General features: G+C 41.6%; 1 protein-coding gene across 1 annotated transcript in view; it reads right to left on the bottom strand.

Annotated features, from left to right (window-relative positions):
* GPAT3 (glycerol-3-phosphate acyltransferase 3) overlaps positions 1-13,199 on the bottom strand; it is a 51,536-nt gene that overhangs the window by 18,089 nt on the left and 20,248 nt on the right. The window contains exons 2-3 of the mRNA XM_032224546.1: positions 12,594-12,660; positions 6,893-7,163 (exon numbers count right to left, since the gene is read on the bottom strand). Of these exons, the coding sequence (XP_032080437.1) occupies positions 6,893-7,163; positions 12,594-12,660 (338 nt within the window). The remainder of the gene's footprint in view (positions 1-6,892; positions 7,164-12,593; positions 12,661-13,199) is intronic.

Raw genomic sequence — 13,199 nt, 5'->3', positions numbered from 1 at the left:
TCACCACATGGCACAACCAAGCCCTTTCATTACATCACCCAGCAAGATTCCACCTGATTCAGACAAACATGACTCTACATGGGAGTCTGCAACCAATAGGATACATGCCCTTTCCACAGGAACAGGAAGCTCAAGTTCAAAGCCCAAGAGAGGGTATAAATAACCCTTACTCTCCACTCCACCTGGTCAGCTACCCAGGGCTTCAAACCCATGTGGACCTGTTCATCAATAAGCCATCTTTCCAAGCAGCCTCCGTGTTTCCAGTATCTTTCTCCCCACTTGGAACTGAACACGGGTGGATATTTCTTCAAGCAATTACATTAATATGTTTACTACATCAGTGAGGTTTTTTTCCCCCCCAGATGAAGCTGAGATAAGTTTCATCAGAGTTTTTGGAAGTCCCCTATCCAGGGATAGCTGAACAACTCTATCAAGGAGACTGGTACAGAACATTTAAAATGAAGCTTTGTGGACATAAATGGTTTCTCTTTTGTTTTGTTTTTCTCTCTTTTCTTTTGGTACCTTTGAGCCAACTTGGCAATGTTTTTCAGAAATGATTTGTCTTCCCAGGGCTGAGGGAGAGTGACTGGCCCAAGGTAAACCAGCTGGCTTTATACATAAGGCAGAACTAAAACTACAGTGTCTTCTAGCCTGATGCTTTAACCTCTGCATCAAGCTATCCCCTGTCTTTCTTTCTTTTTTGGATTTTTTTTTTAAGCTTTTGTTCTCTATATGCAATTATAGGCATACATTCACATAGTTATTCTTCTTTTTTACATTCCGTCGTTCTTATACATCTGTCATTTCATTTACAGGGTTGTAACATACCATTTGAGTTGCTTTGTTTACCATCCCTCTGCCTATTTCGACACCACCTTCATTTCCCTTTCTTTTCTCCCTCCCTCTCTTCTCTTCCTTCCTTCCTCCTCTCCTTTCCCTTCCTTCTTCCCTTTACCGCTCCCCTACTCCTCTCTTCTCCTTCCTACCCTCTTCTCCTTCTCCCTCCCATCTTCCCCTCCTCACCTCTGTCTTCCTTTCCTCCTTTCCCTCTTTGCCTTTCTTTTTCTATTATTGTAAGTGTCCCAGCTTTTGCTTTTTATTTTCTTGGGGTGGTATTTCCACAAACCCAAAAATAATTAAATATCATTTCTTGTTCCCTTTCCTTCTCAAATCTATCCTGATTATGTTTTTTCCCCCTTTATATCTTACCTTTGAATATATACTTACATATTGTTATTTTCTTCCCTATCCCTCCCTACACCTACAAAACATTTTTTACATTCTTTCATTTTAATTACGCTCATTAGCATCCTCATTGTGATTCTGGATATACAATTTTGCCTGCTTTGATCTGCTTGCAGAGTAGAGAGGCTGTTTAGCCAGTCAAAGGGATACACTCAAAAGGGGCTTAATACCCCCCCCCCAATTCAGAAAATTCTAAAATTAAGAATTATCATCTAAATCACTGTGTTTCAAATTGGGGGGGAGTAGGGGCTCCTGGGCTCCCCCAGGAGCCTTTCAAGCAGCGTGCGAAGTCAAATAAAATACTTCTAAAAAATCTCAATTTTAATTTCTAATACAGAAAATATCAATGGATATCATCCAGGTAAAACAAAGGCCTTTGGGGTACTCAGTTACTCTAAGGAATGTAAAGCAGCAACTTTAAGACTTGTGGAGTTGAACTCTGAGAATTGGCTGGGGAATTCTGGGGACTGAAATCCATAGGTCCTAAAGTTGCCAAAGTTGGACAAACTCACAACTCCCAAAGGAAAAGGTCCTCAGGCCAAAATCTTTGACAATCAGTGATCTAAGTTAATGATAGTTTTTGCTTTAATAGCAATAGAACTTAAATTTATATACCGCTTCATAGTGCTTTAGAGCCCTAAGCAGTTTACAGAGTCAGCCTCTTGCCCCCCAACAATTTGAATCCTCATTTTACCCACCTTGGAAGGAAGGAAGGCTGAGTCTATCTTAAGCCTGGTGAGATTCGAACTGCCAAACTCCTGGCAGCCGGAGATCAACAGAAATAGCCTGCAGTACTGCACTCTAACCACTGCGCCACTGCGGCTCATAAAGCTTATTCTGTCCCATTTGGGCAAAGCCAGCTTATTATATAAGCACCCTTTTCAACACCTGACAAGCCATTCTAAAAAAATCAGAAATCGCAAACAGAAAAGCTTTCTCAAGATTCTCAGTGGGAATTATGCAAACTGAACTTTTGTGTTATAACCACAATGTTTGCATTTTGCGAATACAGAGAGCCAAGCTCCCCAAATGGCAAGATGCTGAGGCAAATACTAACAAACGCGCCAATGTATACAATGCAATCAGGGGTAGCACAGCTGTAAAACTGTTAGCCGTTCTCAAAAGGCATTCAAGGTGTGTTCTTTGAATGTGTCAGCTGATAGAGGAGATGGATGGCATAGGAATTTAATCTTCTTTTCTCTCTCTCTCCCTCCCTCTCTCCCCCTTTCTCTCCCACTTTCTCTCTCTCTCTGTCTTTCTGTCTGTTTGTCTGTCTATCATCCATCCATCCATCCATCCATCCATCCATCTATCTATCATCTACCTACCTACCTACCTACCTACCTATCTTCAATTATATCTATCTATTATCTACCTACCTACCTACCTACCTACCTACCTATCTACAATTATATCTATCTATTATCTATCTATCTAAAATGACTGTGTGTGTGTATGTTCCAGCATAACTCTGGAACGCCTCGAGCAATTTCAACCAAATCTGGTACACAGATGACTTACTCTCTGGAAATAAATACTGTGGGGTTAAGACACCCCTAACACCCCTCGGGGTGTGTGTTTTGTTAAGATACAGTCTGTTGTGCATTAAAATGGCTTCTACCATACTGCTGTAAAATGGCTTCTATTGTACAGCGCAGTAGAGTTGCCATAGTAATGCCTTCACAAGGGGGCTCCCTCTGGTCAGGGGGAAATCCAACATTAGAAATTATTTGATCCCAACATTTTCCCTCATGAATAAATACGCGGGGAACACCAGGTTATCAACTAGTAAATAATAATAATAATAATAATAATAATAATAATAAAATAATGAAGAAAAACATGCACTGGCTGATTATTTAAAAGAAAGTCAAGAACATCTATTAATCGAAGTAAAGAACAAAAATCTACTGAAGGCCCAACAGACGAAACAAGAATACAGAAAAGATGTGATAAAATCAAGAATGGAGAGTTGGCAGAACAAAGCACTGCATGGCCAATTTCTGGAAAAAATAAAAGATAAAGTGAACAGTGAACAAACTTGGTTATGGTTAACAACAGGTACATTAAAGAAAGAAACAGAGTCACTAATCCTGGCTGCGCAAGAACAAGCTATCCGCACAAATGCCATTAAGGCCAAAATCGAAAAATCCTCTGATGATGCCAAATGCAGACTTTGCAAAGAAGCTGATGAAACTGTTGATCACATACTCAGCTGCTGTAAAAAAATCGCGCAGACTGATTATAAATTGCGGCACAATTCAGTAGCACAAATGATCCATTGGAATTTGTGCAAAAATTATAATATTAAAACAGCAACAAACTGGTGGGAACATCAGCCTGAAAAAGTCACCGAAAATCAGATGGTCAAGATCTTGTGGGATTTCCGTATACAAACCGACAAAATACTGGCGCATAATACACCAGACATCACACTGGTTGAGAAAAATAAGGTCACAATCATAGACATCGCAATACCAGGTGATAGCAGGGTCGCCGAGAAGGAACATGAAAAAATCGCAAGATACCAGGACTTAAAAATCGAAATTCAACGACTATGGCACAAACCAGCAGTGGTAATTCCAGTGGTAATTGGCACACTGGGTGCTATTCCAAAAGCACTGGAATTACATTTAAAACAGTTAAAAATTGACAAAATCACCATCAGTCAAATGCAAAAAGCCGCACTGCTTGGATCTGCACGCATATTAAGAAAATACGTTACGACGTCCTAGGCCCCTGGGTGGGGCCCGACTAGTAACCAATGCCAAATCCGGTGAAACAACTGGCCGCTGTGATACAATTGTATAATAATAATAATAATAATAATAATAATAATAATAATAATAATAATAAAAAAAAAATAATGTGTTCAGTAGAAATGTAAGCTGGCTAAATTAGCAAAGGATGGTCTATAAAGGAAGAAGAATGAAATGAGCATGAAAGGCTAGAAAATATAGGTAGTCCTTGACTTAAAGCAGTTCATTTAGTGACTATTCAAAGTTACTGTACAACGGCCACTGACAAAAAGTGACTTATGACCTTCCTTTCCCACTTAAAATTGTTGCAGCATCCCCACGGACCCATCATCCAAATTCAGGCGCTTGGCAAGTGACTCACATTTATGACGGTTGCAATGTCCCAGGGTCATGTGATTCCCCTTCCAGCAAGCAACGTCAATGGGGAAGCCACATTCATTTAACCACCGTGTTACTAACTTAACAACTGCAGTGATTCACTTAACAAACTGTGGCAAGAAAGGTTGTAAAATGGGACAAAACTCACTTAACAAATTTGTCACTTAGCAACATAAACGTTGGGCTCAATTGCTGTCGTAAGTTGAGGACTACCTGTATTCAGTACTAGGTAACAGCATGCTATTATATATACTGTAAATATGTAGCAAATCCAACATTTACTCACACTGGTGTTGCCCCTGGGTAACTAAGCAATTAAATACTTGAGATGGACATTTTAACTGTGCTTTTATATTGTTGTCAGCTACCATGAATCTTTCAGACTTGGCAGCATGCCAATTTAAACAACAAGACTAAAAAAATCCTTCTCCTGATAGTTCCACAAGATATGACACAGAAACTGCCTTTGATGGGAGTTAAAAATTGTGTTTGATCAGTTCACGGAACTGCAAATATTAGAAATAAAAGTGTAGGTTACCACCACCCCCAAAGATGTCTCACTTCTGACATATGTAAAGTAAAGGTTTCCCTCGCACATGTGCTAGTCGTTCCCGACTCTAGGGGGCGGTGCTCATCTCCATTTCAAAGCCAAAGAGCCAGCCCTGTCCGAAGACGTCTCCATGGTCATGTGGCCAGCATGACTAAATGCCAAAGGAGCATGGAATGCTGTTACCTTCCCACCAAAGGTGGTTCCTATTCTTCTTCTTGCATTTTTTACTTGCTTTCAAACTGCTAGGTTGGCAGAAGCTGGGACAAGTAATAGGAGCTCACTCCGTTACACGGCGCTAGGGATTCGAACTGCTGAAGTGCTGATTTTTTTTACTACTATTTCTGTGGTTATGGCTTGGTGGATGTGGCTTGGTTTGGTGGACGTGGCTTGGTTTGGTGGTCATGGCAGCAGGAGGATACTACAAAATCCTCATTCCCTCCCCACCCCACTAACCTGCTTTCCAGCTCCATTCTCCTGTGCAGGGCAATGGAAGAAGACCCAGCCAACTAGCTGGGACTCAGGAAGTAGAGAATAGATGGGGCGTGGCCAGCCAGAGGTGGCCACCCCCACAAAGATGTCTCACTTCTGACATATGTAAAGTAAAGGTTTCCCTCGCACATGTGCTAGTCGTTCCCGACTCTAGGGGGCGGTGCTCATCTCCGTTTCAAAGCCAAAGAGCCAGCCCTGTCCGAAGACGCCTCCGTGGTCATGTAGCCGGCATGATTAAACACCGAAGGCGCACAGAGCGCTGTTACCTTACCACCAAAGTGGTTCCTATTTTTCTACTTGCATTTTTTACTTGCTTTCGAACTGCTAGGTTGGCAGAAGCTGGGACAAGTCACGGGAGCTCACTCCGTTACGCGGCGCTCGGGATTCGAACCGCTGGACTGCCGACCATTCTGATCGACAAACCCAGCATCTTAGCCACTGAGCTACTGCGTCCCTATATATGTTACATGTTGGCTATCAGGATTCTTTCACCCATTTGAAGTCAAATAAGCTTAGAAAAAATAAAAGCAAATCGCATCCAACTGGATCACATAAAACTATGGATCTATGAGAAGAAAAGCACAATGTCAAGGCTCCTGTTATACTGAACAAGAGGTCTCCAAACTTGTCAACTTTAAGATTTGTGCACTTCAAGTCCCAGAATTCTCCAGCCAACTGGCTGAAGAATTCTGGGAGTTGAAGTCCACAAGTCTTAAAGTTGCCAAGTTTGGGGACCCCAGCCAGGGGTGGGCTGCTGGGGGTTTGCATGGATTCGGGCGATCCTCTAGCTAGGATTCTGCCCAGTTCCGCAAACCCCCAAATGCCACCCATGGCTGGACCCACCCACCCTGCCCCACAAAAGAGTCTCCACGCGGCCCGGTCATCATGCCAGGGAACTGCAGGGCCCGCACGGAGGCTTGGGGAGGGGGGAAAACGAGCCTACAGGAGGTTCCGGAATTCTGGAAACAGGACTTTTTCTGACATCTGGAGGGTCTCTGGACCCCGGGGAAGCAGTTTTCACCCTCCCGGAGGCTCGAAGAAAGCCTCCAGAGCATGGGGAGGGCGCAACACACACACTCTGCCGTGGTGCAGGAGCCGACTAGGCCACGCCCCTATGGCTACGCCCACCCAGCAATGGGGCAGCAAACCCGTTGCTGCAATTTTTGAAGCCCACCCCTGCCTCTACTAAACCATTCCTCGTAGGGATGTACAGGTAGTCTTCAGCTTACAATCATAATTGACCCCAACATGTTTGTTGCTAAGCCCATGTTCCTCCCCAATCTCCTCACTGTCAGAATCTGCTGGTGGGCTACAACACACCCATTGTATCTCGATTCATGTCATTTGCATGACAGCACAATGAAGCTCGAATGCTCGCCCTTCTCCTGCCTCCCCCTGCAGACGCTGAAAGACCAACAGTCCACTCTTGTCTAAAACTATTCCCTACAATCCCACCGACCGCTCAACTTACCGAAGAGGAAGCAATAAACAGTAACGCATAAAGACTCCGATAACCCACATAATCGTCAGCCGTAAGCTGATGTAATGGAAGTTGACATTGGTCCTGGTGAGGAGGTTCCAGGAAACCAGCTCCTCCGAAGTGAATCTTTGGGTGACTTCATCTTCTACAATGGCTTCAATGCCCTTCTTAGAAAAATAAAAGACATCCGAGAGCTCAAAGTCTCTGCAGCCATTGCCCGCCATCTCCTTCTCCATGGTGGTTTGCTCTCTCTGTATGATAACTTCAGAATAAAGGGAGAGAGAGGGAGAACACAGCTGAGTGAGGAAGTAAAGCTAGACCAAGGCAGATCATATTGTACCCTATTTTCCAGAGTATAAGATGCACTTTCCCCCCCCCCAAAAAAAAAGAGGGTGAAAATCTGGGTGCATCTTATACACTGAATACAGCATTTTTGGCCTTCCGAAACCCCGCCCCCTTCACAAAAATGGATGTGCAGAGGGTTTGAGAGGCCTGCAAAGTGCTTCTGAGAACTGGGGAGGGCAAAATCGAGCAAAAATTGGGCCATTTTTCCCCCTCCCTCCCGCAGCCCCCAGAAGCACTTAACAAGCCTCCTAAAGGCTATGCATGCCCTTTGTTTGGCAAAAAATGGGCCCGTTTTTGCAAAAAAAACCAGAGTGTTTTTCTCATTTTTGCCCTCCCCCCAGCTCCCAGGAGCACTCTACAAGCCTCCTAAAGGCTATGCATGCCCCTTTTTTGGCAAAAAATGAGGCATGCAGAGGAATTGGGAGGTCTACAGGGTGCAAAACCTTTTTTTTTTTATTTACCTCTTGGTGCGTCTTATACTCCGAAAAATACGGGTATGTCCAGGGAACAACTGGTGTCACTTTGATTAATGCAGAAAGTCCTCGACGTACGACCACAACTGATCCCCAAATTTATGTTGAAACGTTTGTTAAGCGAGTTTGTGCGACTTTTCCTGACACAGTTGTTAAGTGAATCATTGCAGTTGAAGTTAGTCACACGGTTGTTAAGCAAATCTGCTTTACCCATTCGCTTTGCTTGTCAGAAAGTCGCAAAAGGGGATCACATGATCCCAAGACACTGCAATCATCATAAATGCGAACCAGTTGTCAGTTGTCTGAATTTTGGTCATGTGACTATGGGGATTCTGCAATGGTCCTAAGTGTGAATAATGGTCATAAGTCACTTTTGGGACTTTGGATGGTCACCAAATGATGTTGTAAGTTGAGGATTCTAACACAGGGGTCACCAACCTTTCGGACCTCAGCGACCACTAAATTCATAATTTTAAATCCCATGAACCACTAACATGATTTTTTAAAAAAGATAAATAGTATTTACTGCAATATAAAAAATGCAAATAATTTTTCTGCGGACCACCTTGTCTCACAGACCACCTGTGGTCCACGGACCACTGCTTGGTCACCGCTGCTCTAACAGAAGACAAATGTTTATGTAGTCTCCAACTGTGTTAGGTTTTTTTGGCACACGGCTGGCTCATGTTTAAATGGTTGTCCACTAGGACTCCAAGATCTCTCTCACAGTTACTACTATTGAGAGGGATCTTGGAGTCCTAGTGGACAACCATTTAAAAAAGCCAACACAGTTCTAGGCTAATAAACAGAGGGATAGAATCAAGATCACGTGAAGTGTTAATACCACTTTATAATGCCTTAGTAAAGCCACACTTGGAATACAGCATTCAGTTTTGGTCGCCACGATGTAGAAAAGTTGTGGAGACTCTAGAAAGAGTGCAGAGAAGAGCAACAAAGAGGATTAGGGGACTGGAGGTTAAAACATATGAATAATTGCAGGAACTGGGCATGTCTAGTTTAATAGAAAGAAGGACTAGGGGTGACATGATAGCAGTCTTCCAATATCTCAGGGGTTGCCACAAAGAAGAGGGAGTCAAGCTATTCTCCAAGGCACCTGAGGGTAGAACAAGAAGCAATGGGTGGAAACTAATCAAGGAGAGAAGCAACTTAGAGTTAAGGAGAAATTTCCTGGCAGTTAGAACAATTAATCAGTGGAACAGCTTGCCTCCAGAAGTTGTGAATGCCCCAACACTGGAAGTCTTTAAGAAGATGTTGGATAGCCACTTGTCTGAAACGGTATAAGGTTTCCTGCCTAGGCAGGGGGTTGGACTAGAAGACCTTCAAGGTCCCTTCCAACTCTGCTATTGTATTTGTATAAATCCCAGTGAACACACAGAAGAGACTGTTGTCGTGGCCTCAAAGAATAGTTGCTGTTAATATGGGAAGCCACTGACACCTGGTTTGAGTTGACTCAACATTGACAAATTATGGAAACAAGGATCTTGAGATAATGTACTAAAGATGAGTGACATTGCTGTAGGATGAGTCACTACCGCAGAGGTCACACAATTCACAATGAGAAGTAGGGCAGGTTGTAGACAAAGATACCAGGAAAGTATCAATTACCTTACTCACTTGCCTATGTTTAGGCCTGTGAGAGGGAGATAAGGAAGAAAAATACCACCAAAGCGAAATGTAAACTAATCGCTGATACTATGGACAATCTTCTCAGCACCTAGATGTGGCTGTCCTGAAAAGCTCCCAGATTCTTAACGATGTGTGGTTTACAGGTAGCCTCCGCATTTTGATCACACGACCCAATGGTTGCAAGTGTGAAAGCTGTTGTAACTTCAAATGGTCGCTAAAGGAACTGTTGTAAGCAGTGGTGGGATTCAAATAATTTAACAACCGGTTCTCTGCCCTCATGACCAGCAGGGTAGGTGGGGCTTGGTGGGCATGTTACTTGGTGGGCATGGCCAACTCAACGTCACTCATGTCGATGGGCGCTTCGCCTTAGCTGTGACAATGTAATAAGGGTTAACCAGAGAGGCAGTTTCTGTAAGCAGGGCAATAAAGATTAGGATAGAAACAACACCAGAATGTTTCCTTCCTGCCTTCCTTACAGGATTATCCCTGTAAAGTGGAAAAAAACATAATGAGATTTCTTCCAACAACCGGTTCTCCAAACTGCTTAGAAAGTTGCCAACCGGTTCTCCCGAATAGGTGCGAACCGGCTGAATCCCACCACTGGTTGTAAGTCAAGGAGTAGCTGTACTGCTTTTTCATTGCCAGTGGCGTGCTGGCTTTTTTCCACCTGCATTAAGCTAGCCAGGCTGGAAATGAGGTTTCTCGATTTGCGTGAATTTCAAGCAACAACCTCTCCAATTCCATGACAGTTCCTGTAAAAGCATAATTACTTTCCCAGTTTCAACTATAGCCTATTTCTTAGTCACATGGCATAGCTAAAGTGCTGTGCTGACAGACAAATTTTTATTTCAACATCTAGATAAAAAGGAGCAATGTTAGGCAATTGTATATATAGGGACAAAGTGATAAGTAGTAAATACACTGTATATTAACAAAGAAATACTGGGGTAGGATTCACATATTAATACAGAAGATTCTTAAATATAAAGATAAAACCAGAAGCTTTTCTTTTAGCCCTAATGGACAAACGAAAAAAAACTTGAAAAAATGTGGAACTTTGAACTTATATAGGCTGATATCAGCAAGAATGCTTTTATGCACAAAAAGATCCTTGAATTAAAATTTAAAAAAAATATTTTTTTATTTTTAAATTTAATAAAAAAATTAAAAGATGCTTTAAATTTTACAATAGATGATGGAATGAGCTGAGATAGCTAAATTGAGTGCTTTAGTTAAAGAAAAAATACAACTATGACTTATAACAATGCATTCTGCTTCTTTTATTCCTACAACAGGCGTATGAGACCAGTTAAAACCAAGAAAAATTATGTTGCTAAATTGAGTGCTTTAGTTAAAGAAAAAAAAACGACTTATAACAATGCATTCCGCTTCTTTTATTCCTACAACAGCCGTATGAGATCAGTCAATCCAAAACCAAGAAAAATTATGTTGCTGAATAAGTAATTAAAGTTTCCCCAATCTTACTAAAAAGATTCTACCCACCACTATATTAGCAAAGATGAGTGACCTATTTTGATGGAAAGACCTAGTGATAGTATCCTTATTCAGATCATAAGGCACGTGTCTATATATCAGACTGAAGAGCCAAGGTGGTGCAGTGGTTAGAGTGCAGTACTGCAAGTTACTTTAGCTGACTGACTGCTAGCTGCAGTTCAGCAGTTCAAATCTCACTGGCTCAAGGTTGACTCAGCCTTCCACCCTTCCGAGGTTGGTAAAATGAGGACCCAGATTGTTGGGGGTAATATGCTGACTCTGTAAACCGCTTAGAGAGGTCTGTAAAAGCACTATGAAGAGGTATATAAGTCTAAGTGCTAAGACCAGAATTAGTTGTGGTGAGCACAGTGTAAATGTTAAATGCAATAACTGCAAAATTGGAAACTTTTGAATCCAATTGACAGGGAGTTCGTTATTAGACTCAGCCAAAGTTTCTTTCTATGATTTTTTTAAAATCATCTTTTCACGCCTAGGAATACAGACCCAATTTATCTATACTGTACATACAAGAGAATCTGTTTGACACCTGTACCACAGAAGGAAAATTATTCTAGATCACCACATTTGGTTAATTGGGACTAGTTAAATGTCAGATATCGTCAAAAGGTCAGGCAGATATCAAGCCCGCATTGGCAATTGTGGGCAGGAGAGCTGTTAAATATTTTACAGATGAAATATTCAATCTTTTATAGTTTGATAGAACTGAAGATGGATAATATATGGCACCAAGGTCCCTATTTATCGAATATTCAGCAGTAGTGAATAAACAGTGTTTCTCAGTTTTGGCCACTGGAAGCCGTGTGGACTTCAACTCCCAGAATTCCCGGGAGCTGGCTGGCTGATGAATATTGGGAATTGAAGTCCATACATTTTCCAGGAGCCACGGTTAAGCATTTCTCAGGTTTTTATTTCTCTGAACTACGAAAAAAATACTGTTAAACTGACATTCGGGAGAATTCTTTCAGATTATTATTATTATACAATTGTATCACAGCGGCCAGTTGTTTCGCCGGATTTGGCATTGGTTACTAGTCGGGCCCCACCCAGGGGCCTAAGACGTCGTAACGTATTTTCGTAATATGCGTGCAGATCCAAGCAGTGCGGCTTTTTGCATTTGACTGATGGTGATTTTGTCAATTTTTAACTGTTTCAAATGTAATTCCAGTGCTTTTAGAATAGCACCCAGTGTGCCAATTACCACTGGAATTACTACTGCTGGTTTGTGCCATAGTTGTTGAATTTCGATTTTTAAGTCCTGGTATTTTGTAATTTTTTCATGTTCCTTCTCGGCGACCCTGCTATCACCTGGTATTGCGATGTCTATGACTGTGACCTTATTTTTCTCAACCAGTGTGATGTCTGGTGTATTATGCGCCAGTATTTTGTTCGTTTGTATACGGAAATCCCACAAGATCTTGACCATCTGATTTTCGGTGACTTTTTCAGGCTGATGTTCCCATCAGTTTGTTGCTGTTTTAATATTATAATTTTTGCACAAATTCCAATGGATCATTTGTGCCACTGAATTGTGCCGCAATTTATAATCAGTCTGCGTGATTTTTTTTACAGCAGCTGAGTATGTGATCAACAGTTTCATCAGCTTCTTTGCAAAGTCTATTATTATTAATAATAATAATAATAATAATAATAATAATAATAATAATAATAATATTCTGTTATCTATAATTTAAAACTGTAATCAAGCAACTTACCACTTGAAGTATAGGATCTCTGTAACTGTTCTCTTCGGATTCCCTTCTGAATTCGGAGTGTGGCCCACTATTTGGGGAAAAAAATCAGAGAAGACCAGCTTTTAAAGAAGTCTGTGTGTACCCCTGCATTTTTTTTCTTTCATTTACTCTCTGAACGCTACTTTTTTTTTTTTTAATTGGCTTAGACAGTTTTAAGTGCCAATTATCTGCCTGGAAGATTGCAGCCTTTTTCATTTTTTAAATAATTCTATTTTAAAATACAGGTGGGCCCTCCAATTGCAACAACTGAGTCCAAAATTTCCATTGCTAAGCAAGACAGTTGTTAAGTGAATTTTGGCCCATTTTACAACCTTTCTTGCCACAAGTTGTTAAGTGAATCACTACAGTTGTTACGTTGGTAACATGATTGTTAAGGAATGCAAGGCTAGAAAAAACAGGAGTCTGTTTCATATCAGGGAATCCCAAAAATTTTTCCTTGGGGCACATCTGGAATGTGACAACCTGTTCTGGGAGCTGGCAAACCAGACACTACAGTCTTCACTCATTCAGAAAGTAGCTGCTGAAGGGAAATTTAACTTGTTACAATTGTACCTGAATGCTATTCAG

This window comes from Thamnophis elegans, chromosome 9 (genome assembly GCF_009769535.1).
Source record: "Thamnophis elegans isolate rThaEle1 chromosome 9, rThaEle1.pri, whole genome shotgun sequence".
NCBI classification, from domain to species: Eukaryota; Metazoa; Chordata; class Lepidosauria; order Squamata; family Colubridae; genus Thamnophis; species Thamnophis elegans.
This window is presented reverse-complemented; position numbering and strand designations above follow the sequence as displayed.